The following is a 27,889-nucleotide window of genomic DNA, read 5'->3' on the forward strand; positions in this document are numbered from 1 at the left end:
GTATATATATACATATATATATATATATATATATATATATATATATACATATATATATATATATATATCTCTCTATATATATATATATATATATATATATATATATATATATATATATATATATATATATATATATATATATATATATATATATATATATATATATATATATATTAGACTGTTTCAAAAAAAATTTTTTTTAAAAAACAATGCATAGGGGCTTATATGGTGTGGTTTTATATTTGTATCATCCTGTAAAAATTTCAATTAAAAAGGATAAGTATTAGTGACCTCTCAAATCACATTTTGTTTTTTTTTATGAAGCCTGAATGATTTTTTTTTGGTGTTTGGGGTTTTTAAAATATTTTTACATGTTTTTATAAAACATTATAAAAGTTTTTTGTTTGGAGAAGACAAAGAATTTGTCAAACAAGAAGAGAAAAGATTAAAAAGAAAACTAAGCAAGAATCAAAAACAAGAAAAACCTAATAAAAAGAGAAACATAGCCAATTATGAAGATGATGATGATAATTCAACATCAACAGATGACATAAGCGATAAGTCTGATGAGGAAGTAAGGTGTCAGCAAATACCATCAGAATCAAATTGCAGGAAGTACTCCAATATCTCCTAAAACTAATGAACTTAAAAAAGGTGTCAAGTAGATAACCAACTGTTCATGGTAAGTCTAGATCGTACAAAAACAACTTATAGGGAAGCCATGCACATTGTGGCTTTAGCATTAAAGGCAGTTGGAATCAACGTTGATGAACTCACTTTGTCAACAAGCTCTCTTTACGGATCTAGAAAAGCTATACGACAATCTATCGGAAAAACTATCAAAAACACATTTTTGCCAAACACACCTCTTGTGGCTCACTTTGATGGAAAACTTTTACCTGATTTTGATGGTGTAAAAATAGATCGCCTGCCAATTGTGGTATCAGGGAAAAATGTAGAAAAACTGATAGCTATACCAAAGGTTGGCGGTACTGGCATAAACATAGGAACCACAATAGTTCAGTTACTTCAGAACTGGGAAGGCGTGTCAAATTGGTTGGATGGTTTGTGTTTTGACACAACAAGTTCTAATACTGGCATTCATACTGGTGCTATAACAATAATTAAGAAATCCTTTAATAAACATCTCTTGTTTTTAGCATGCAGGCATCATATTCTTAAAATTATTGGAACAACTTTATTTGATTTATTTTTCTCTTCATCTGGCCCTCAAATTGCTATTTTTAGTAGATTTAAAGATCAATGGCCATCAATTAATCAGTTAAAATATGCATCGATTGACAAGGTAACAACTGGTTGTTCTTTTGACTAATGATGAAAATTTGTGGCTAAAGCAAAATCGTGTAGCTATGATTGATTTTCTTCAAGACCAACTGCAAAATACTCAACCTCGACATGGTTACTTGCAATTGATTAGACTTTTTCTCATAACTCTTGGAGTTTCAGATCCTACTGCTGTACAAGTCACTCCTCCAGGAGCTTATCACAGGGCTCGCTGAATGGCCAAAGGAATTTATTGTTTGAAGATTTTTTGCTTTCGTGAGCAACTGAAGTTAACTGCACATGAGCTACAAGCATTAAAGAGACTTTGTCTCTTTAATGTAACTGTATATGTAAAGGCATGGTTTTGTGCGGCAAACAGCTGTAGTGTTCCTTACAATGATTTATGTCTTCTTCAAACTCAGGAATTATTTGAAAAAGTTGATTGCAAAGTTGGAAAAGAAGCAATGAAAAAAATTAAAAGGAATCTTTGGTATCTAAGCGAAGATCTTGTTGGAATGACATTTGTTTCTGATTTGGTTAATGTCGATGAGAAAAGGCTTATGGTTAAACCATTACATAAACCAGCAAAATAAATGATGTTAGAAAAGTAGATCCAAAACACATAAGTTCTTTCAAATCCAAGATTTTGTCAGATTTTGTGACAAAACAGTTTTAAATTTATTTTCTACATTGAAACTCAGTCAAAATTTTCTTTGCTTTGATCCAGAAGTATGGCCACAACTAGAGGATTACAATAATGCAAAAGAGATAGTGACTGCAGTACGGGTAGTTAATGATTGTGCTGAGCGAGCAGTTAAATTGGCATCTGATTTTAATACAGCACTTACTCATGTTGAAAATCAGCGCCAGTTGATGTATCAGGTGATTGAGCATTACAGGAAATTAATGAATGAGCCTTAGAAAAAGAACTATACTGGTTCAGACATTACTTTATAATAATACAATATATAAATATTTATAATAAATTAAAAACAATTATTTTTTATTAATTTGAAAAAAATGCTTTAAACAATCTGAACAATCTCAACAATGAGAGGTCACTTAACGTTGTTTGATTTTATTGATTTTGGTGTTTGTCTTTATATCATCAAATGACACAAAATAAACCCACATGCAAATCTGGTTTGAAAAAAAAATTTTTTCTTAATAAAAATAAAACGGTCTAATATATATATATAGTAAATTAAATTAAATATTATATATATATATATATATATATAGTAAATTAATTAATTCAGATATTAGAAAAATCAGTCGAATATAGATTTAAATGTTAATAAGATGAATCGTAACGAATGAAATCTATCAATCTACCCCCCGCCGTCCAAAATAATGACTAAGATGTTCGCGTTGATGAAAAGGATTAGGAAGACGATGATGAGGCAAAGGACGACGGTAGTGATGGAAACAACCAACCTATCCATCAAAATTAGGGAAGGTAGGATAGTGGCTACTTTTGGTGGCCAGTGGATTGTGGCTACCCTCTGTGGCCACTGGGTGGTCGCTACCTTCGGCTGTCCCTGGATTGTCGCTACCCTCGGTGACCACTAAATAGTCATCGCCACCGACATAAAAACTTCCACCATAATAGAATCGTCCGGAATGATGACGAATTATCTCATTCTTTTAAGAATGATGACGACGAGAATGAAGATGACGATGTCGTTGATGTGGACATTGAGTCAGAGATCGATCGAGCCGGCATTTCATCGGCACGTAACGTATGGAACATGTGGCATGTGGAGATGGAAAGGAAATTTATAAAATCGGTCTTTAAATATGTTATTTTCACAGTTAATTTTATATAGTAGTCTAGAATACACACATATATACACAGACACTCACACACACGCATATATATGTATATATATTTGTTGGTAATAGACCATAGTTTTTACAGTACTTTATAAATTCTACCGAATGTTTGGCGTTAATATGTTTATAGTTCGTTTTTTCGATTTTGCTCACCAAAGTTTTTGGAGAACGTTCAGTTTATTAAAACTCAAAATAAGAAAATAAGTTTATTTTCATTATTAAAATTATTAATATTATTATTAAAATTCAAAATAAGAAAATAAGTTTATTTTGAATTTTAATAAACTAAACATTCAGTAGAATTTATAGAATATTGTAAAAATATATGTTTATACATGCATACACCTACACCCGACTCACACTTGTAAACATACCTGCATATTTGGCTGGAGAATATTTGAAAGGAACAACCACTGGGAAATACCGGTATTTAAGTTATAGGTATCTTCGTTTGTAAGTTTTGTCACATCAATATTTTTTTTTTCAGTTTCTACATAAGTTGTGAAATTTTTGTCTACGTCATTAACTTCCGGCTTGATCTGTATGACGGGTTGGTGAGCAAATATTATTTTATCATTATATAAACTTTTATCATTTTTTTCATCACACGCCAATGAATCGTTTGAATTATTATTTATTTGTTTATTTATTTACATATTTATCTATTTTTTTTATTCATTTATAATCTTACCTTCAGAAAGTTGTTGATCAGTTCTATTGATTCCAACTTCTCAGATACTTCAGGCTTTGACTGGCTTGTTTCTTCCTTAGAAACTCTCAACCGATCAGGTTCTTCAGATTTGGTATCAATTACTTGTATTTCATTTATTTCTTGGAGAAATCTCAACAGCCAGTCATGCTCTTCATTTTCTATATCTTCTATACTTTCAAATTGTGGTTTGTTTTGAAAGAATAACCATTCATAGTCATTAGATTTTGACTCGCTTGTCTCTATTTTCAAAGTTGTCAACAAATCAGATTTTTCAGGTTCTGATTTACTTATTTCTTCTTCCTTCGGCAAACTAACTTTTTCTGGAAAAAGAAAAAAATCATTATCCAACTTTATTATTTTCTCTTGGACAGCCATACCAGATCTTTCATTTTCTTCAAGTCCGTCATTATTTTTCTCATTCTTATCAACTGGGAGCATAGATAATTTTTCCAAAAATGACAAGCTACTCTCTTTATTTGTACTCTCAAGCTGCGGTTTGTCAGTAGAATGATAATTATCCATTTCTGAAGATGTTGTCTCTATCGTTGAATAGGTCGACAAATCAGAGCCACCAGGTTTGAACTCGTTTGTCTCTATTCTCAAAGTTGTCAACGAATCAGATTTTTCAGGTTCAGATTTGCTTATCACTTCTTCCTCTGTATAATCATCATCATCATCATCATGATGCCTAAATATTTCGTCATCGGCCAAATTTGTTATCACTTCGCAGACAATCACGTCACGTTCACCACGTTCGTTACAAATAAGCCCATCATTATTCTTATCAGAGTCTCCTTCACTCTCAAATGAATCTTCTCTTTCCAAAACTGGCGGAGGTGGAAGTGTGTGATGAATAAGACCCATTATTAACCTACTGATAATTTTCACTCAATTAACTTTGATTGTTATTAATATTGATGAAAAATGATATCATTTGCATACCTTTGTGGTGGAGGAAGATCTTTTTCATCTTGTTTTAGCGTTTCTTCTAGTTCAGTCCTTAAGATGTGGGCAGAACTTAGAATTAACTGGAAGAAACATATGAGTAACAGAAGTTTCATTTTCCTGTAGATATTTTATTCTTTTTTCACTCTTATAGTTTTTCTTTCTTTTTATCTTTCACACACTATAATATTCGTTTCCGGTTTAAATTAAAATATTTCCTTAGTTTAATTTCTGATAGAGCAAAAAGAGACACTGCTGTGTTTATATATACCATGCACCAACCAAGACAAGGTACACATTCCCATTGTAACATATATATTAATTATATATATATTAATTATATATATGCACACACACAGACACACACACAGACACACACACACAGACACACACACAACCATCACACAGACACATTAATTAATCGCACATCTGTATTTAATTACATGTCCCTTGCCGTCGACAACCTTTTTCCAGATTTTTAAATTTCTTTTTAAGGTTTTAGAAAGCTGAAATATTTTATTTCTATTAATTTTGATTGTTTTCACTCAAATTAATATATGAGAGAGAGAGGCAAGCAGAGAGAAAGAGAATAAAAGAGAGAGAGAGAGAGAGAGAGAGAGAGAGAGAGAGAGAGAGATGGCCTGAACCCTGTACCCTATCTATCAATCAACCCTAATTCATATTTGAACAGACTTAATAATTACAGTAGAAAATTTTTAAAAGTTTGAAGTTCAGAATAATATTTAGAAATTGCAAGATAGCTTGGAGCTTTCTTTAGAAATGGTTTTTTTCCACTGTCAGATAATTTTTGTGCTAACGTGATTTAGGAAAGTTAGGTATACATCTTAATCGGTAGGTACGTTGAAGTTCTCGTAGTAATATTTTGCTTTTTAAATATTCATAAACTTATTTATTCATATTCTATATTCTATTAAAACAGTTCAGTTATTTTATAAAATTGTTAATCAATTAATGCATTTTAATTTTTAAAAGTGATTAGCAATTGAGTTGTTCGTTCATTAATTTTGAATTGCATAAAGTAGCAAATAATAACGTCAACTATATTTTAGAAACACTTTCAAAATATAAACAATATTAAAAATTCTAAATATCAGTATAATTATTACGGTCATAATTATTATAGTTATAATAATTATTATAATTATGGTGTCAATCCCGTCATAATTATAACAATGACGACAGAGAGATGGGCTGTTAGCGAACTAAGCAGTACATGTCCATGTTACACATCAAATCACGTTTTCCCACCTTGACCAGCAGACGATCAGTCTATAAAAAAAAATATTTTTGAATAATAATTAAAGTTATTATTATTATTATTTTTGTTAATTGTGTCGTCTGCTGCTACTACCACTACTACTGCTGCTGCGGCTGCCACTTCTACTACAGCTATTTTTTGACAAAATGAACAAAACGTGGCGTCATTTTAATAAGAAAGAAAGTAACTACAAGTTATAGTTTGGCAACAAAATAAAAAAAAAATTTAAATTTTTTAAATAAAAAATAAATATTGAAACGGTCTGGAATTTGGTACAAATATTTGACGCTAAGTTCTTTTCAAAAAAATGTTCAACATTTTAAGTTATGGAAAAAATTGAGATCGAAAGAGAAAGAGAGAGAAAGAGAGAAAAGAGATAGGATCTAAAAATAGATAAAAAATGAAAGAGAGAAGCACACAGAGTTTAACCCGACCACCAGGTCAGATCAAATTTCTCAGTTGTTTTTTTTGTGATCCAATGTATCATATAACTCTAACAACTGTCCATCATTTTTAAAAAGCAATTAATCATTAAAATGATAAATTTTATTTTTGTGATTATGTTAATTATTTCCGCGGGCAATAATGACAAAGAGTAGTACGCAACTTTAAAAATTCAGTAAAAAATTTTTCACAAGCCGTTCCTTTATGAAATATGACCCTTAGAAGTTTTGCAGCAATAATTTTTAAAGATATATAAGCATTCGATCACTGCAAACTACAAAGTCTGTAATTTTTTTAAATTTCATCGCATTTTTTACAAAAAATTTTGAACATTCGCTTGCGCGAACCTTTTAAACACCATCTTAACGTTTTTTTAAATGCATTTTAGATGCTTTTAAGAAGTTTGCTTTAAATATTTATAAGAATATGTTTTTAAATTCATCGAATACGTTTTTAAAAAAGCGTTTAAATGTTACATAACTCTTGCTCTGGCATCTGTTTACATTTAAAGTTGCCTATATGTACTTTTACATGTTTGTTTATGTGATTGCTGTTTATATGTCCGAGTGAGTCCAGCAAAAATCGATTAAACAAATATTTGAGAGCATTCAAAATTCTGTAACGTGCCAAACACCTTGTATTGTATATGTACACACACCACACACACACAACACACACACACACACACACACACACTCTCTCTCTCTCTCTCTCTCTCTCTCTCTCTCTCTCTCTCTCTCTCTCTCTCTCTCTCTCTCTCTCTCTCTCTGTGTATATATATATATAGAATATAGAGTATATATATAGAGTATATATATAGAATATATATATATACTCAAACATAATGAGCGTTCAGCGAGAGTATTAGAGGAAAAGTTTACATCAAAGAGTGTTTCGGTCCTTTAACTTCATGACACTTTCGAGAAACAGGGCCACATCCAGAGATCAGTTGGATGTCTCTTGCTAAACAAACAATTTGCCTCGCTTTGAAATCATCTCCTCTTATAATGAAAAATTGTGTCGGCGTGCCAGACAGTTCACATATAAACATATCACGATGTGAGTTATATCGATGAGCCAAGTAAAACGCTAAGCCGAATCTGGGAGTGTTGAGTGATCAGAAGCCTTACGGGCAAACGAGTTCGTCTGTTAACTATTTAAACTCGCATTTCTTTTTCTTACTACATAACCATGTCCAGTAAGACGTCGAACAGGCTGTATGCCCTATGTTCTTCACACAACTCGATCGTCTTTTATATATATATATATATGTATATATATATATATATATATATATATATATATATATGCATATATATACACACATTCACACAAACACACTGACACACACACACACACATTCTAATTTCCACCTCATTCAATTAAACCTGTCAGCGAGCTTTCAGAACGTAATTTTTTAAATATAGAAATAAATTTTAATAAGACAAATTTTTCGCTCAACAAAGAAATCTCTTCATAAATCTGTCACGCAAGACTTTAAATTTTGCCCTATAATGACAATAATAAAATTATTAATAATTATATTAATAATATTATTACTTTTATCATCATTGTTATCTAAACGATGTTAATAATAATGTTAATAACGAGTTTTGCTCGATTACTCTTTGTTACAAAGACGCAAAAAACAGTCACCAGCACACACACACACAACACACACGCACGCACGCACATTTATTAAGAAATACGCCTACACACACACACACACAAATAAACATACATACAAATACAATGCACACAAACATATTTTTTACTCACTTTACTTTTTTTCAACTTATCACTGATTAACTTTTTCAACTTTTCAATGTGGAATCCATCGCTTCTTCCTATTGGTCCAACTTTATCATCAAGCAACCAATCAGGATATTTGGAATCTACGTCAGGAGTTATTAATTTTGAATATCTTTTATTAGGATCATAGTTGTTGTCGTCATCTTCACCGCTTTCTTGATAGTTTGTTTGTTTGGAGGTTAAGGATTGCCGGGGCTTTGATTGAAATAAATCAAAGAGGTTGTATCTTGGGAGGTAGTCTGAATTATCATATTCGTCCGTTTCGTAATTTCTATTTACGTGCACGATCTTTGGTAACCCCTTGTCATTTCCGGTTATTACGTCATCCGGTTTATGGAAGTTTCCGGTTGATCTAAAATGGTCACCGAATTTTGAAACGCAGAGCGCTGATTGGATGAAGTAGATAATCAATATGGCCGGAATCTTTAACGATTTAGAGTTTTTGAATGACGACATTGAGTTTGATCAATAAATTGTAAAATATTATCAATAATTATTTGGATGTGAAAAAAAATTGAAAAGAAATAATTAAAAAAAAATTGAAATTTTTTCAGAGGCTTGAAACAGAGCAATAAGACTAATACGATTGAGAATGAATAGCGAAATATAACTTTGTTAAATTTTTCCAAATTTGAGATGGACAATTATGAACGCCAACAATTTTAATATCATATATGAAAAATATGACAATTAGGTGACGATGACGACGACGATGATGATGGCGATGGAATGATTTTTTGTTGGTTTGTCGCGAAACTCTTCATCTTCCTTTTATATTCCTGAGAGAACTTTCTCTCACTCTTTTCAATATCTCTTATCTCCATGTATATATATATATATTGTTTGTATAATATATATATATATATATATATAATATATGGTTTCTTTCCAACATTATGTATATATAGAGAGGGAGAGAGAGAGAAAAAAATGTATGTGTATATATTTGTAAATGTATGTGCGTAAAATGTAAGAATATTGCATGTAATTAAATTGTAATTTTATTTTATTTTATTTTATAGTTTTTCATGTATGTGTGATAGTGAATGTATGAGTTTGTGTATTTGTGTGTGTGTGTATATGTGTGTGTGTGTATGTGTACGCTTATCTGTTAGTGGTGTGTGTATATGAAAACGTTTGCCTGTGAACATGTATATTTGTGTGTATGAAAACTTATTTGTATGTATGGAGTGTGTGTGTGTGTGTGTGTGTGTGTGTGTGTGTGTGTGTGTGTGTGTGTGTGTGTGTGTGTGTATTCGTGATTGAAGATGAGGAAAATGTTAAGAAACATACATAGATCACAACAAAACTTCAAAATGACGTTTTAATGCACGACTGCATAATAAATTTCCAACCGACCAAAACCAACCAACCAAAATCAACCAACCAACCAAACAAACAAACAAACAAAAATAATAATAATAATAAATAATAAACAAAACCAACCACAAGCAGGTTGTGTAAATGTATCCGCTACGTTGTTTTTCTTTTAAAAAAACTTATGCCTTTTTAAGTCAGTTACATTTAAATTTTTCATCAAAAGAACGTGGCTCCGTAGTTTATCTTACTCGCAGCAGGTTGGCGTAGATGAAATTATTCCTACTTCCGGCGATTTTTCACCTTTAAATGCAAATGGACACACACACAATTTTAGCAGGTACGATGGAAAAATTTTCATAAGAAATGCGGCAGACTTATTGCATTGAAAACGTTTTAAATTGATTGCTTTTTTCCAATTTAAATTACACGTTTGTGTAGGTGGGTATTTGTGGAGGTATAAAATTACATTTGTTTGTATTTGTTTGTTTGTTGTTGTTGTTGCTCGAAACATTAATGCATTTTATTCCTTTAAAATAATTCATCCCTGCAACTTCTTTAATACAAAGTATTAGAAAATATTTTTATTAAATAAATCCAAAACTTGAATAGCAAGCCTAAAATGTCGAATAATTGATAAAAAGAAATTTTCCTCCTTTGAAAGCACTGGCGCAGATCAGACACTGGTTGTAGTGTTTGCCGTGCGTGTGTTGTTGACGCGCGTGTGATGTTGATGTTGGTTTCTACGTGATATGTTATGTAAAATATAGGAATGTATGTGCCTTTCATCTATTCCATTTGCTAATTGGAGTGAATTTGCGCATTTTCTAAAAATATACAAAACTTAATGTTATAAAATGAACGAATAGAGGTAAAATAAATAATTTAACGCATGTGTTTAATTTTTCAATTCGTGATTTTTTAACTTATCCAAATATCGATACGTACACTTTGTCTCGTTTTTGTCATTAAGTTTTCGTACAAAACAAATGACCAAGCAATCAGTCTGTCAATCAGTCAGTCAATTGGTCAATCAGTCGGCCAATATATTTGTATAGCGCCATATTCATAATCTTGAACGTTTATCAAGAGCAATTTAGTGTTTAGGTATCTGTCTAAGACTACTATTCAGTCTTACATTTCAGAATGCGTAACATATTGAATGCATCATTAAATGTGAGGCCAAATTACTTACAGGACTTGATTAAATGGACCGTCAACTGTGTGATTTATGCAGATGTGTGCTTGTTTCATTATATAAGGTTTGTTCTGCTAAAAGTTTCATTTGAATGATTGCCCCTGCTCTTTAAATAATCAAATCACCTCTTCAAATTCACCACTTTTGTTAATTTTTATTCAGAAAAAATACGAAAAAATGAAGAATTAAAAAATATTACATCACCTGTTTAAGCATATCTTAAAATTTTAATCTATCTATTTATCTATCCATTCCTTTATTTAGTTTTGTATGCGTATGATATACGGTCAAATTTATTTGATAGGAATTGAATATAACCCTAATACCGGTTAATTGACTAGCAGGCAGTTAAATAACTACTGTTAACATGACGTCATTTGCCCATCCTATTTTATAAGTTTTATTTGATGTTTTGTAATCAGTCAGGTCACAATTATCATCATCTATATTGCGATGAAATCTAATTGTTATCCACTTGGAGCTTTAACACGTACATACATGTGTATAATAGTAAGTAATGTATACAACATATGTGGTATTATTGATGTTAAACATGTGTATTATAACCATATATATAGAATATTCTTAGGTATAAGGCCATAACGTATACAATTTTCATTAAATTCGATCGTAGTATACTATATAACAATAAAATTTAATAAAAATTGTATAGAATATTCTATAAATATATAAAATTCGTAAAATAATCATTATACATTAAAGTTGAAGACTGTTGCATACATTTCAATTTCAATCACCAGTGGTACAAAACATTTTTAGCGGTATCACTTATGTTTCTATGTCCGCAATCATCAGCGATATTAGGTCGTCAGAGGATAGGGCTTGCTGTTTTTCTAGATTTAATCGTATTGTTAAATTATATACATACTTTTTAAAAAATTGATCATGGATTTGCAAACCGCAGTTGAATTTGTGGGAGCCGAAATTTTTATTGAAGATTTAATAAAATCAAAGCGTAAAGAATTATGGCTAATATCAACACCAGCCAAGGCTGGCAGGCTTTTTAAATTCTTTTATTTTTAAATTAAATTTGATAACATAGTTATAGTTATTATAATTTTAATATATAATAATAATGATTATGATGAATTTGTATTTGAATTAGTTTTTTTGAATTTAAATTAAATTTTATAAATTTAATTTAAAATTTAAAAAGATTTTTTTAAATAATTTTTTTATTTCAGTTTGATTTCAAGAATGTTCCTTCAACCGTCCCGTTAAATGGAATTGTTAGTGTTACACATCCAGACACAGCAGAGGTTAGTTAAGTGATTGTTAGATGATTGGCTTGTTCATGGTTAGAAACAATTAATTAATATTATTAATAAATTAATTATACATTTCTTAGTTGATGTTTCATTATTATTATTTTAATTTGTTTGTAAACATCTTTTTTCAGAGTGAAAAAAAACTGTACAAAATATCAACTGAAGAGGTAGATCATGAGGTACATATAAATATTACTAATATATATAGAATTAATTATAATTAATAATAGTAAATATTAAGAGCTTTATAGAGAATATATATATATAAAGCTCTTAATATTTACTGGTTTAGAATACATAAATATTTTATTTCCAATTTGTCTTATATATTATTGTATATCATTATGTATTATTAAGTTAAATAATAAGTCTTGCTTATTAAATAATAAGCAATGCTTATTTTTTCTTGTAATGTAATATTTCTATATGATAAGTTTTTAATTTTCTTTCAGGTCACTAACTCAGCCATTCTCCTACCAAGCCTGTCATCAAAGAAACTCCAACCGGGTAAAAATACTTCTTCTCATTGTTCTTCATCATGATAAAATTTATTTTATATCAGCAGATTTATTGTTATCCTTAATAACTAATAACTCTTATTTTTTTATTAAAAGCAAATATTTGTCATAACCTTAGAGAATATTATTATTTTAATATAATTATGACATTATTTTATTTAACTCCACACAATCAGTAAAAAAAGTGAGTAAAAAGATGACAATTGCCAGCATAGAGGTTGCTGAGTCTGTAAAAATTAGCAAAGGCCTCGAAACAACTGAAACTCTCAAACTCAAAACTCCCAAAAGAAGGAGGAGCCTATTTTTTGACTCTAGTAAAATTTTATTTTTTTCATTTTTTAGCTTCTATTTTTTTACTGAATGCAATTTTGTAAAGAATCATTTGTTGCAATTATTGAATAGTATGAGATGAAAGACTGCTTTGGCAGATTTTTTCCAATTGTTTGTAACTAAAATTTTTGAAAAATTGAACTCTGAACCTATTTAATTATCATTTTATTCAACTAATTAATCAATTTATTTCAAAATTCACTTTTAATCAGAGCCTGCTCTGGTGAAGTGCAGCTACAAAGTTATGAAGAAACGGAAAAAGGAATTTGAAGATTCTTAGTAAAATTTCTTTCACTCTAGGGAACTGTTTCAAATTTGTAAAAAATTTTTGATCTGCATTCAATCTATTTCTTCAAAATATGAATGACAATATTATATAAACCAAAACACGAACAAACTAGATATAGTATTAAACTATAAAATAATGAATAATTGCCAATTTAATAGTTATAAAATATGTTGAACATATCTATATCATTTGTCAATGGCGTATATCTTAAACACTATTGTCATGTTTTTACACTGTTTTGTATTATAATAAAAATGTGCTAAATTTGTTGCTAATTTGTGGCTAAAATGATGAGATCAATGGTGTTTGTTGTATTGTAACCTGTTTCAATGTACTTGAACAGACTCAATAGGTTGGCATAAACTTGAATGAATAATTGTAAATATATAAATAAGCATGTATGAAGAAAACTTACTGCTGAAATTTTCTTCAAATTTATTTTGCTACATAATTCATTTTCAGTCTTAATGCATGTAAATGAATTTGAAAATCTGCAAGAAATTGTTTAATTTGAAAGAGTATAAATGTAGAAAGTAGAGGCATATCGTCACATCACATGATATAAAACTATTAATTTATTACAGCCTCAAGATATAAAAATTTGCACAGGCAATCAATGAATGCAGTTCAAAGGACATGGTAAAATTGTATCTATTGTTCATTAATTCCTTTGTCTTCCTATCTTTTAGAGGGTAAGTGTATAATCATTGCCAGGTTCCCAAGGACCAGGTTTTGTAGAATACTCCAACGTGTATGACTTTCTTTCTACCAGAATTGGTTTCAGTCTTAAAATTTCTTCAATGGCACACCTGCTTACGACGCAAAAGACATGCAGAGATGATAAGAGAGTACAGTTTGTAGCAAGATTGACCAATTCGACATCAAGGGCATCATCATGCTGAGGTGGACAACATATTGAAATCTTTGTTAACGTGTTCTTGTAATGTTTGATGGCTAGGCGGATTTCTTTAATTAAATCTGTATAAGTTTCCAAGAATAATTCACTAACAGGTATTTCAGGCCTCATTACCTTTGCTACGGCGTCCAGAGGGCATGTGTTGTCAAAACCCAGACAAACCCTTAAATTTGGAGAATGTGCTACTAAACTTGCCCATGCAGTTGAACTGATTCGATCAACATATTTCTGGTCTCTTCTGCAGAAAATAATCAACCTTTCCAACTTTTTGCGATCAGCTGGTGAAATGAGGGCAGACACGACGTCATCATCAATGCTGTATCCATGGAGACCGAGATGAGTCAGCTGGTGACATCTGGAGGCGACAATTTTCATGTGATCTGGTGTGATAGTTTCTACCAGAACGCAGTTATGAATATACAATTTTTGAAGTGTGTTGCTATGATTTTTTGACAGAGCAGTAAGCAGTTCTCCATCAATGTTGATGTTCAGTTTGCTCAAATCAACTTCGCGTAAGTGGCTTTGCATTTTTTCAACATTTTTTGGCAATGAAAAATAATTAAGCAAAGCTCTATTGAACTCATTTCCTGAATATAGTAGTGGGTTATTGCCAAGAAACCGTATTCTAAGCACCCTGATTTGTCGTTTGCCCTGCTGAGCAAAATAATTAATTACATTTACAGCCGACTCCCTACAAGCTGCCACTTTAGGTTGGACGTCAATATGAAGATTACGAATAAGTCTTCCAACAACTTCCAAGCCTTTCAATTGATTTTCTAACTTGTCTTCATCTAAAAAACTGAAACGAAAGTTCTTCCACAAATCTGTTGAGTTGTTGAATACGTAGCACCAGTTCTTGCTAACAAGGGATGCCCTGAACCTGTCTCCCTGACTCAGATTTGTAAAAATTATTTCCAATACATCGAGTGGTATATCGTTCCAGTTTAATTCAGAGTTCGTCATTTTCAATGAAAGTAAAATTTAAAATTCAGATTAACCATGCCATAACGTACAAGCTACACGTGAACTGTCAATCAATTAACTAGTTAATACTTAATATATTAGTCATACACAATAACATAATATGACCAACTATGGATATGTACTGGCATTAATAAGTGGAAAACCCACGCTTCTAAAAATAGAAATGCTACTCACGAAACAGGAGCAGCCAGTAACTTTACATGGCTTACTTCAGAGTCAGGTTGTGGCAACATTTTTTACAATAAATAAATTATTGTTTGTGGAAACTAAAGGGTGAGACCAGACTTTAAAATTGTGCGAGGCAAGTATAGGTATTCTAAGTATAAGCATGCAACGCTTTACTTTCTGTTAGATTAACTTTTCAACAATACTAAAACTGAATTTAAGTTTTAACAACAAAACGAAAAAAGTCTCAGCCTTGATCAAACGAAATGTCGAATGTTTGTACTAAATTTCGTAGTGTATTTGTCCATTCAGCTAACCTGCCCAATGTTTTTCCAATGCATATGGCCAGAGGTTTGATGCTAAAAATATTAATATCGTAATAATAACGCAAACAATGGTACTTGCTTGCACATGCATGAGTTTTTTATGTCATAAACTTTATTTTTATTATGACTTTATTTTATAATATGTTTAATTACTTTAATTAATAATTTTAATAAATATTGACATGTTTTTTTGATCTTAATAACAATTTTTTTTGTACTATTTATTTTTTTTATTTTATATCAGTAATTATTTTTTTAAAAATTAGGAATGGTAAAAATGCAGAGAAAATTGAAAGAGGTTGACTGCATCATCGAGGTCCACGATGCAAGGATATCCTTATAATTTCATTTTTAATGTTAAATCATTTTATCACTTCTATCTATCATGATATCAAAACTTGGGTTCTAGAGCTTTATGAATAAATAAATTAAACAAATGAGAAGTTAATAAACATTAATAGGTTTTCTTCACTAAAGCATTTGAGATACAATTGACATTCAATTTAGTTAGGAGAAACAAGATGTTTTCATTAAAATTATTTCAAGTTTTAATCAAAAAATAATATTCATCATCATTTATTTTACTGACATATCATTTCAAAATTATTTCCACTCTATGTATGTATATCCACAATTATTTAACTTAACTTAAAACATACATTCCATTATCTGGCCGGAATCAGAAGTTTTCAGAAACATTAATGGTAAGACCACACATACTGCTTTTAAACAAGGTTGATCTGATCAATAAGGAAGACATCCCACTGTTTGAAAGAGTTTTGAAGTTAGAGAATCCTAATCTACAGGCTGTTTTACACTCGTGTTGTAAGAATGACTTAGATAGTACAATAAAAACTGAGGTGAATAATAATTAGTTAGTGCATAAAATTATTTTTTGAATTATTTAATTTAAAATAAAAATTATTTTTCTTAGCTGTTACCATGCATTACAAATATAATGAAAACAAGCAACCGATATCATAGAAATGAAGTCAGTTGACTTTTCTGTTAGCTTTTTTTTTTTGATTATTATGATAAAACATTATTAAACAGTTTATATAGAGTGGATTCAATTTTAATATTGAAAGTTTTATAGCATCTTATTCTTAAAAATATTTGACAAAAATGTTGACAATGTAAATTTTACAGACACAAGACTACAATGTATTGGTCATCGGCATTCCAAATGTTGGGAAATCATCTCTAATTAACTCACTGAGGAACGTTCATTTGAAAAAAGGCATTGTTGTTTTTCCATTTGACCATTTCTCCTCAACCTAACCATGCCCTACTTTATTTTTTTCATCATTATTGAAGGTGGCAAGGCGGCATCAGTTGGAGCGAAACCAGGCATTACAAGAACCGTCATGGAGAAGATAAAGGTACTAGGCAAGGAAATCTCATATCACAAAAGCATCCAGCCACCTACCACCAAATGAGATATACTTTCATTCATCCTTAATATCATTTTTAATATTCTCATAGGTATCTAATAGTCCAAAGATATATATATACGACACTCCTGGCATTATGTCACCATCTGTCACTGATATGGATGTAGCTATGAAGCTGGCCCTCTGTGGTTCGTTTCTTTCAAATTTCTTTGAAAGGATCTTTTGCTGTAGCATGTTTAAATTACAACAAAGTATAATACATGAATATTTAAAAGTATTTTAATGGAAAAAAAGCGTAAGTTTTTATTTTATTCCATCTGTAAATCTATTTTCCATTTAATAACTTCACAGCCACAATCCCAGATAAACAGTTTGATATAGTGAACATGGCAGACTACTTGCTCTTCACGTTAAACTTGCAGGAAATGTTTGGGTACGTATGTATCCCTTTCTTACATCTGTAACGTTACAAAATCGAACTTTACAATTTTTTATTCCAATTAATAACAACGAAACGATATATCAGTAGAATGCGTAATTACTTATCACAACTCTTATAATTTTAACTAAAATTAGATTCAGTTCATAAAGAACACGTTAACCTTGATAAAACTATTAAAATTGATACATTACTCGTATTAACAACACTTAACTATCCCACCGCAGATACGTAAGCCTGTACGACATCAATGAACCAGCCGACGATATTTACATACTTCTCACTCTACTTTGCAAGAAGTTCAACCTAGTGATGAAAATAAATGACCAAGGCGAATACGTCTACAGGCCAAATTATGAGAGGGCATCGCAGATATTCATCAAAGATTTCAGAGATTGTAAGTTAGGTAAAGTGAATTTGGACATGAATCTGCTGAGAGATAAACAACATCGCTTATCTGATTCATTACATAATTCGTAGCTAATATTTCATTTGATTTTTGTTGATTTATTTTTTTTTATTTAAAAACAGATAAAAACAAATAAAAGCAATTTTGTTATAATCAAGTCATTTGCAGCCATAAAAATAATTTTAAATATCAAAAAAGTTCATAAAAGAACAAACAACTGACATAACATGTCGTGGTTAACTTGCGACCATCAATTAGAGGAAACGGAGATAACACAGTAAGAAATGACATGTTAAGTTAAAAAATGACAGGTTAATTCCAAAATGTTAGACGAAGAAGAACAATTTATTTTGATTTCAATTAAAACGTTACAATTACAATCTTAACTTGCATCAGATTGGTAAACGAAACGATCCGAATTATAAATCACGCTGAGTACATTGTCTATATTTAAACCATTTTGCAACTTTTAGAAAAATTGACTGCATTTATAAGGCACATGAACTTTTCAAATGTTATATCATGTAAGGGTTACCATATGTAAAGTTCACATTACGTAAGGTTACAAAAGGTGAAAGTTACATTTTGTAAAGATTTGTTGCCTGAACAGAATTACGACAATTTTTAAATTTGTATTTGCCTAATGAGAATGAGAGCACCTTAAAGATGAACAAAATAAATAACATGAATTATCTCTGAACATACAAGCGAGAACTTAATGTAAATTATAAGTCAATTTACTTTCAAGTATATGTTGAAGTTAATTAGGACAGACAAAAGAGCATGCCATAAAGAGCACGTACATTAGATGATAATCAGATCATTTGATGATTACGTTTTCAATTAAAATAATTTGTTTCTATAAAACAGGATAAAAATATTTCATTAAAATATGTTGATAAATTAATAAAACAAAAATAAATGAGGAACACTTGCAACATGCCTTACTCGCACGCACGCACGCACGCACGCGTCACATACAAAATATATAAATGTGAATTATGGAAACTTGGTGGCAATGAAGTAACTCGCAGCACTAATATTTCATTTCACTCCAGCTAGACAGAGCTGCAGCACAGTACAACACAGCTGGCCACCAGAGGCACTACATGGCTTCGAACATATCAACGCGTTGCTTGGTGTTACCCTGTCTGATCTGCTTCAGCGTCTTGTACTTGTCTCGACCCTGCGACTGATTCTGTTCATGGAGGATGTCAATTTGGGTGGTCGTCATTTTTGCAGCTGCCAACTCTCCCTTCAGCTGCTTCAACTGCGAGCTCAGTGGCTGATTTTTCTCAGTTTCAGTGATTCTGCTCTCTTCTGGACGAGGTACATTCTGGCCTTCAAACACTTCCAGGTCACGATTTCCAAATCTGGATTTGATTCCTCTGTCAGAATCATCGTCGTCATCATGTTCAGATACGTGAAGCACTTTAGGAGTATTGATAGCTTCGTGCAGGGCTCTTTGTTTCTCTTCCATCTCCTCCTGAGTTCGTCTCAGTTCCTCTTGCAACCTTCGAGCTTCTTCTTCTTTTTCCTTTGCCTCCCTCATCCTCTCCTCCATTTCCGCCTGAGCACGTGCAGCTTCTTGTTCTTTTTTTTCTCGTTCCTCTTTCTCGAGATGAGCAGCCGCCTCAGCAGCTCTCCTGGCTTCTTCTGCTCTCAACCTAGCTGCCTCAAGTTCCTTCCTTTCCTCTTCTGCTTGCCTCATTCGATCTTCTAATTCATTTGCCATTTCTTGCGACTTTTCCAACTCTGTGTTGGTTGATACAAATGTGGTTGAAAATTAATAATAAATTGAATTATTAGACGAAAGCTAAAAACTTAGTGCTAATACAGAACTCAAATATGTGATAAATGTACCTCTTTTTGCTTTTTCGAACTCGGATTCAAATGCTTGAAGTCTCAACTCGAGATCATGCTTCTGCTTCTCTGCATACTCCTTTCCCTTCCTTTCTTTCTCCAAGAGAGCTCTGCAAATATTTACAATATCAAAATAATGCGGAAATCAGCTCACCACAACAATAGAAAATAGAAAATGTTTGGCTATGTATTCCCTTGTTAGCAAACGTGGGCAGATGAACAAACATAGACAAACAAAAATAGAAAACAGAAAAACAAACCTCTCTTGTTTCTTGGCCTCTTTTTCTTCCATAGCTTGGTTCTTCATCTGTTGCACTTCAATGGAGTCGGGCTTCCTCCTACGCATGTACAGCTCATGATTGCCCATGCATAGCGCCAGGATTCTTTTGTTGATTCTCAAACGCTCAGCAAAGAAGATAAAATCCTGTGACCATGTTAAAATTGAGATAGTTTCAAACTTTACAATGTTTTGCATTTTCTGAAACGCAACAAGCCACCGACGACAACAACCAATACAATCAAACCACAACAAAGTTAACACAACAAAACATACGGGAGCCTTCTTATCAATGGGTTTTATAATAAACTTCTTATCACTGAATGAAATATTTCTTATCTCACTCCAAGGAAATCCAATTTTTGGCGTCAACCTGTAGATAAGTTTCATTTTTAATTAATATTCTATGATAGGATTGACAGATTACGTAGACATACTAAGAAAATCTAGCATACATTGTGATGTGAGGTGTCGTTATGTTGTTGCATGTTAGTGTGTGTGTGTGTGTGTGTGTGTGTGTGTGTGTGTGTGTGTGTGTGTGTGTGTGTGTGTTGTACTGTAATATTTGTTCATTTCATATGTGTGTGTGTGTTGTGTTGTGAGTGAGCTGTACAGTGCGTGTTGTTTTAAAGGCGTGATGATGAGTTTAAAATATTTTCAACATCAAGAAAAAAAAGTATTTATGATTGATTTTATTCTGAAGCATTTAATTTTTAATATATGTATAAAAGTTTTTGCCTAATTTTACGAGCCATAAAATCAGTCTAAAAATATGCCAAGTTAAGTTATTTTAAAGGCACTCATAAATGTCATTTAAAGACATTTTTCAAAATTTTTTAAAAATATTTCATTTGCATAAATTACGCGTCATTTACACTGTCAAACACAAACACATTCTCTCCCTCTCTCTCTCTCTCCTCTCTCTCTTTCATAAACACACACACACGCACACATTCGCTTACAAAACAGACAGAGTAGTACATCACTGATTACTAACTTATCTTCTTTTTCGTAGATATTGAGCCCCAGTGCGTCGACACCCAGCCATAGATTAGTGCCCTTCTTATTTTTGATGTCGAAGTAGTTGACGCCGTACATCTCGAGGTCTTGAGCTATCTTCAAGTATTCAACCATTGCATCATCCCTGTGTAGTAAGTAGTAAGTGATAAACATTACGATTCATCCAATCTAAAGGATAGGTGCATGTAGAGTTTTTCATGATTGCACATCTGTAATACAGGAGGAGAAAGCTTATATGATAAATGGTTCTAACTAACTGGCTCCAATGTCTCTAACCTAACTTATCTTAAATTATTCATTCATTAGTAATCGTCATCTCATTATAAAAACATCAGACAAGAATTTAAGAAGCAAAGAAGGAGAAGAAAGAAAAACAACAACAATAGGACGTCACCATTAATAACATCATCATCATCATCATCATCATCACCGTCATCATGATGAACCTCATAGTGCCAACATGCTCGGAGTACCAGCCGACAACCTTTTCAATCCACTGTGGTTTCGTCAGACTGTGCTGGTCGAATACTCTGACGAAGGTGATGGCGATGATGACGAAGATGATGATGATGACGATGGTGATGATGATGAAAATAATAATGGTGGTGATAGAGATGATGATAATGCAGATGAGGGTGATAAAGATTATAGTAATAATGAAGACATTAGTAATAACGAGGAAGATGATAAAACCTTATTCTTAACCTCCAACATTCAAAATAATTACTCACAAACACACACACACACAGAGAGACACGAGCACAGACGGACAAACGAACACCCACAGAGATACAAACACACAAACACGCACAAACCACCCACAGACCCACCTCTGAGGAAGCAGCCTATCATTCGCCAGAAAATCCGGATCCTTCTTATGCTCCTGGGTGCAATCTCCATATTTGGCCTGGACTGCAAACGAGGCCAGGAGCACAGCCGTTTCCGGGGGACAGTAGATTTCATCGTTCAGGATAGCCTCCTTCACCTGCAAGAAGAACATCCTCTGAGTTACTTCCTGGATCAACTCCTCCGATACGTCCTCCGGATAGAACTGGTGGGGGTGGTGGTGGTGGTGGTGGTGGTGAAGAGGGGGAGGAAAAATGACGTCATCAACGATGATTCGTGTGTCAGTTTATTGATCATTGTATTAACTCAAAAACTTCATTTCTGTATAACATTGAATAAAAAAGTCATACATAGAGAGAGCCAGCCTTATGAAATCAAAACCAAAATACACTCCCAAATCTTTTACATATGCATGAATTAATTACTGTTCAATTAGTCAGAGGAACAGATGGACGAAGAGACAAGAAGACAAACAAACCAACAAACAAAAACATTCAGACAGACAAACAGTCAGACGGAGAGAAGCATACTTTGGCTCTGAATTTAAACTGAAGAGGAGTCTCCTTCTTAACGTCCTGACTTAAAACTTTTTTGTTCAACTTCATCCAGGCTGTATAACCTAAAACCAACAAAATCAACTTCATCATTATCGCCATTATTTTTATAGAAAATAATTATTATATAATAATTATAATCATAATTATTGAATAATTATTTGTACGTTAGTATACCTTTGGTATCGGTGAACTGCAGACCAAAAAACCAAATCTCTCTCAGACCTATGGTCTTTACTACCTGGTCAAACAGTTGCTTACCTGTTTCGATGAATTAATTAATTAATCAATCAATAATTAATTAATTAACTAATTATGCTGATGATATGATAAGTTATAAAAATGATCTCCGTTTACTGACCAGTGGTACTTGGTTGGACTGCAAACTCCAGGTCTGCATCCATTGTCAGCACTCTCATGTTGACCTATTAAATATTCATTCATTCATTCATTATTTCATTCATTCACTCATTCATTAATTCATTCGTTCATTTATTTATGCATTCATTCACTCATTCATCACCACCGTCGTGTTACAACCATTTTTATCATTATGTTAGCCACAACAAAACTGCCAAACACTACAGCATGTTAACGATTTCAAATCAATGAAACATTTTAAAACAACTTAGCAAACTGAATTATTATCAACTTAGTCAGGCAAACACACACTCACAAACACACACACACGCACACACACAAAGAGAGAGAAAGAGAAAGAGAGGGAGAGAGAGATTTGTTAACAGTAACCTAACACATAAATGATTATACAATGTATAAATTAAAAAAATAAATATAGATTTGCGATTTATTTGCCTTTAATTTATGTTATATAATTGTAATAACATGCTTCTAAGATCAAATATTAAATTAAAATTAACATAAAAATATCATGTAAACTTAACAGCCACAAATTTTTATGTTACACACACACGCACGCACACACACGCACACACGCATATATATTACAAGTTTACATAGCAGTACATTATGTTATACTACAGTAACAGTATAACAGAGCAAATTGATCAAATTACATACATACATTTATTTGGATGTTCATAAACAAAGAAAATTGTGATAAGAGAGAAAGTCATAAGGTCTATATTGTGCATGTGTGCGCGTGTGTTTGTGTGTTTGTTTGTGTATGTGTGTATGCGTTTGTATGTATGTATGTGTGATTGATTGTGTGCGTGCGTGCGTTTGCATTTATGTGTGTGTATCATTCATGTTTATATCAGCTCAATTCAATCAATTAATCATTCAATCAGCAAATCAATCCATCAATCAATCAATCAACCAATCAATCACAAAAATTTAAAAAAAATATTTTAAATAATCCTAAAATACGGAACGATAACGTCATGCCCCAGCAAAAACACAGGCAAAAATATGTTGATAAATTTATCATGCCTGTGCTCGAAGGCTATGGTTGAAATTTAATGAATTTTAATGTAAATTAGCTTAGGTATGTATGTGTGTTCGTTTGTATGTTTGTTCGTTTTTATTTATGTTTTTATGTAGTTATATATAGTTATAAACTATTTTCTAATGAATAAAAAAATCGCTATAAACTATTTTTTATTAGCAAACGTTTGCATGTATGCATGTATGTATGTATATGTGTGTATGCGTGTATGTGTGTATGTGTGCATGTGTGTGTGTGTGTATGTATGTACGTACGTGTATGCATGTACATATATATAACACCATGTAATAATGACAAGAGTACATAAAACAAAGCCAGTGCTAATGATAAGGTAAACAATGTGAAATTTTGAATTGAATCCAACAAATACGATTGGCTGATAAAAATAGCGGGTGATTAATGCAATCCCACAACAAATATGATTGGCTGATGAAAATAGCGGGTGATTAATACAATCCCACATGTATATTTTAATACTAAGTACGTGTGTGTGTGCGCCTGCATGTATGCGTGTATATGTTTATGTATGTAGCAATAACAATAATAATAATAAAAAAGATGGCAAAACAAAATACTACATCAATATCATTCTAGGAATCTCCAACATGTCACCTATTAATAGCAACGATAACAATTATTATTATTATTTTCACCTCGAAAACAAAAGTAATGTTTGTTATAACATTAATAATAAACATAATTATATAAAAATAATAAAATTATGAAATAAAATGAAAGAAAAAAGAAGAAGCAAAGATGGACAGACAGATGTGTAATGTAAAACTTGGATGCACATCTATCATATGACTTGTTGTTGGATGTATATAAGTATAAGTAATTTATGTACCTGTGTATGTGTGTTTGAGTATGAAACGTTTTGGTTTGTGCGTGTATGTCTGCGTGTGTGTGTGTGCGTGTGTGTGGCTATATAAATGTTTCCTTAGACTATAGCAGCTTAATCTTATCAGTTAATTCGAGGTGAGTATAATTAGCAGTAAATTCAATCATATGAATGAATAAATGACTGAATGGAAGGATGAATGGAGGATAAATTAACTCTACTCCCAAAAATTTAAGGCCTTTATTTAAGATAAACTGATGTGAAAACTGATGTGATGTTTAATGAAATAATGTGTGCAAGTCTTGCGTGTCACGTCCATGCGTGCGTGCGTGCGTGTGCGCGCATGAGTGAGTGCACATGTATTTCCTATCTGCTTTAATTTAAGAAATTTTTGGTTGTTGAAATTTTTAAATTAAAATTTACCAAACTTATTATATCACTATAACCTTAATTACTTATCTCATCTTACTCACTCAATCAATCGTTCTCTCACTCGTTCCCACACTCACTCACACGTTTACTCACTCACTCACTCGCTTACTCACACACACTCCCCTAACCACATAAGTTCATTCACCAGCATGTCACAACACAAACAAAACATACATCCCTACATGCAAATACTTTACTAGTTGAATTTAATTCTACCAAATAATGAAAGGCAAACAGTTCCCATGGTAACTAAGTTCTGTGCGTGTGCGCGCTGATGTGTGTGTATGCTGGTGTGTATATGTGTAATGTAGTGTATGTTTGTGTGTGCGTGCGGCATAGATGTGTGTGTGATCTGTAGTCAAGTGGTTGGTTTCAATTTTTCAGATTTTTGGTTATGCTGGTAGACAAGTGTGTAAATATAGACAAATTAAGAAACATAAAATATGTTTGCTTATGTGCGGTTCTGTGTTTGTTTCTTTGTGTGTGTGTGTTTGTTTTTTTGTGTGTGTGTTTGTGTATATATATATTTTATAATTTTGATTGACATACAGCAGAGTTAGCATAAAACAGATCCTCTTCTATCAACATGAATATATCTACAATGTAGTCATCAACATTTTATTTATAAATTTATCAGTAAAAAGTTTATTATTATTATTATTATTTATTATTATTATTACTATTATTATTATTATAAAAATTTCAATGTCGTTTATATAATTTTTAATTTTAAAGTTTTTTTTACATCTGCCAATGAAAAATGGTTGAATGTACTGTACAAGAAATGTGATGTGCCTTACCTATGTATGTACATTTAATGGAAGAATTAACTGAAAAGGAAGAAAATGTTTTATCCAGTGTTTGACACACACACACACACACACACACACACACACACACACACACACACACACACACACACACACATACACACACACACACAAAGGCAATTTGAATTAATTAGACAGGTATAAATCAATTGAAAGAAACATCCTATTTAGGTAATCCTAATAAAAATAATAATAATAAAAGTAATAATAAAAGTAATAATAATAATAATGATGATAATAATAATAGTAATGATAATAATAATAATTGTTACATCAATTAATGAAACAAAGAAAGTCAACTGTAATAATAATTACTATGTTACATGATATTAACTGCATAACTCTCTCTTTCTCTCTCCCCTAAATTATAAGATTATAAGTATAAAATTAAAGACAAGGTTTAAATAATGTTAAACACAAAAAAATTTTAAAAATTAAGTATATATGAGAACAAACATTGACAGAAATAAAACTATTAAAGTATGTAATACAATAACGCAATATTAACAAAACACTAGCAAACATTATCACAAATAAAAAAATAAATAAACAAATTATTAAATAATAACTTTTTGTTAGAAAAAATGGAAGAAAACAAAAACAAAAAGATATAACCAATGAAAGTATTACACAACACAGATAAATTCAAAAACTGTTAACTACTAATAAATATAAATATCCGTTACAATACAACTACACGTGTTTTATAAGTAACATTCAATGTTACAACAATATTCACAGTATAACAACATGTTAAATAACATACAACCTTTATAAATAATACACTATTATGTATATACATATACGTCTATATCTGTTTTTCAAGGGCTTTATATATAAGCCCGATTTTAACACATGATGTAATATAGGTTACAATGTTACATTACATTATAAATGTAAAATATTTTATTATATTTACACTGTCATCCTTACGAAACCAGTTTAAAATTTGTGAGCCAATAGTTTCTTGATGGCCTTCGTGTACCTCCTATTACAATTGCATTCACATTTTATATTTTGTTAAATTGGATTATGAAATAAATACTTTTAGTATTTCGTTATACAATGTTATAATTATCATGTAATTCATTAATAATGTCGGGTTATTAATGTCATACAACTAATATTAATTAAATAATGCAATCAAGGATATGTGAATATTCAGCCAATTGCCAGTTTGAGAGCAAATTCTTTTCATTTTACTTAAATGACTTTTAAAAATTATTGAACAGATAGTGATTTAAAGATAAATACACAAAAAATAAATTGTTTTAATAATGAAAAATTAATTTGAATAAGTTTCTTAAAACAGTAAATAATGTATTAATATTTATTTAACAGAATCTTTAATTTTAAAAATCATTTTTTTTTTGCATCAACAAGCAAGAAGAAAAAAGTAAACCGTTTTTGGCATGGTTGTTTGTTCAGTTGAATTCTTTCAATCAGAGTACCACTAATCTAGAAAGTTTTTTAAAAATATATAACCGGACATGGAATTGCCCAGGCAATTTAAAAATATTTTAATTCAATATAAAATTATTATGATATAAATAAAATTAACTTTTAGTTCTAAAAAATGATCATTCAACAATCAACAACTTTAAACAAGTAAAATGATCTGCTAACAAAGCGCAAATTGATTTTTTAAAAGGAGATAAATATGATTAGTGAATTAGTGAAATAAAATTTAATATTAGATGATAAAATGTGACGTTTGATTTAATTTTTAAGAGAAAATTCATCCTACGTACCTCATCTGTCACGCCCAGATTATTATCAATCAGGTCGTCAAACTTACTCTTTTTAATCTTTTACTCTGTGAGTCCTACTATTGTATATTTCCTATTATTTTTTAGACTTTAATCAATTTTAAACTTAAATCAAAATAAATAAGTAATATAGTATATTTTA

General features: G+C 31.1%; 7 protein-coding genes across 7 annotated transcripts; 3 read left to right on the plus strand and 4 right to left on the minus strand.

Annotated features, from left to right (window-relative positions):
* Positions 1–1,680: 1,680 nt before the first annotated feature.
* HELRODRAFT_176214 (hypothetical protein) lies at positions 1,681–2,856 on the plus strand (the record flags this gene model as incomplete). The annotated part of the gene is made up of 3 exons (XM_009023693.1): positions 1,681–1,733; positions 1,986–2,166; positions 2,647–2,856. The coding sequence occupies 3 exons, from the start codon at positions 1,681–1,683 to the stop codon at positions 2,854–2,856; spliced, it is 444 nt and encodes a 147-aa protein (XP_009021941.1).
* Positions 2,857–3,476: 620 nt separating this feature from the next.
* HELRODRAFT_176215 (hypothetical protein) lies at positions 3,477–4,696 on the minus strand (the record flags this gene model as incomplete). Its single annotated transcript, XM_009023694.1, has 2 exons — positions 3,477–3,659; positions 3,812–4,696. The coding sequence occupies 2 exons, from the start codon at positions 4,694–4,696 to the stop codon at positions 3,477–3,479; spliced, it is 1,068 nt and encodes a 355-aa protein (XP_009021942.1).
* Positions 4,697–5,992: 1,296 nt separating this feature from the next.
* HELRODRAFT_176216 (hypothetical protein) lies at positions 5,993–8,768 on the minus strand (the record flags this gene model as incomplete). The annotated part of the gene is made up of 2 exons (XM_009023695.1): positions 5,993–6,067; positions 8,280–8,768. 2 exons carry the CDS (start codon positions 8,766–8,768, stop codon positions 5,993–5,995), a joined length of 564 nt encoding a protein of 187 aa, XP_009021943.1.
* Positions 8,769–10,837: 2,069 nt separating this feature from the next.
* HELRODRAFT_176217 (hypothetical protein) lies at positions 10,838–13,244 on the plus strand (the record flags this gene model as incomplete). The annotated part of the gene is made up of 6 exons (XM_009023696.1): positions 10,838–10,891; positions 12,033–12,107; positions 12,248–12,295; positions 12,569–12,623; positions 12,811–12,948; positions 13,177–13,244. The coding sequence occupies 6 exons, from the start codon at positions 10,838–10,840 to the stop codon at positions 13,242–13,244; spliced, it is 438 nt and encodes a 145-aa protein (XP_009021944.1).
* Positions 13,245–13,938: 694 nt separating this feature from the next.
* On the minus strand, positions 13,939–15,132 carry HELRODRAFT_83430 (hypothetical protein; the record flags this gene model as incomplete). Its single annotated transcript, XM_009023656.1, has 1 exon — positions 13,939–15,132. The coding sequence occupies one exon, from the start codon at positions 15,130–15,132 to the stop codon at positions 13,939–13,941; it is 1,194 nt and encodes a 397-aa protein (XP_009021904.1).
* Positions 15,133–16,303: 1,171 nt separating this feature from the next.
* Positions 16,304–17,957, plus strand: HELRODRAFT_83547 (hypothetical protein; the record flags this gene model as incomplete). The annotated part of the gene is made up of 7 exons (XM_009023664.1): positions 16,304–16,504; positions 16,579–16,635; positions 16,794–16,889; positions 16,970–17,026; positions 17,130–17,226; positions 17,390–17,471; positions 17,705–17,957. Coding segments are annotated over 7 exons (843 nt in total), but the record flags the coding sequence as incomplete, so codon positions are not given.
* A 1,034-nt stretch (positions 17,958–18,991) lies between these two features.
* HELRODRAFT_157392 (hypothetical protein) lies at positions 18,992–27,392 on the minus strand (the record flags this gene model as incomplete). Its single annotated transcript, XM_009023697.1, has 11 exons — positions 18,992–19,641; positions 19,750–19,859; positions 20,010–20,173; positions 20,303–20,399; positions 21,024–21,170; positions 21,493–21,576; positions 21,877–22,097; positions 22,423–22,511; positions 22,624–22,707; positions 22,808–22,871; positions 27,381–27,392. 11 exons carry the CDS (start codon positions 27,390–27,392, stop codon positions 18,992–18,994), a joined length of 1,722 nt encoding a protein of 573 aa, XP_009021945.1.
* Positions 27,393–27,889: the final 497 nt, after the last annotated feature.

Source organism: Helobdella robusta, assembly GCF_000326865.2.
Source record: "Helobdella robusta unplaced genomic scaffold HELROscaffold_37, whole genome shotgun sequence".
In the NCBI taxonomy this organism is placed as follows: domain Eukaryota; kingdom Metazoa; phylum Annelida; class Clitellata; order Rhynchobdellida; family Glossiphoniidae; genus Helobdella; species Helobdella robusta.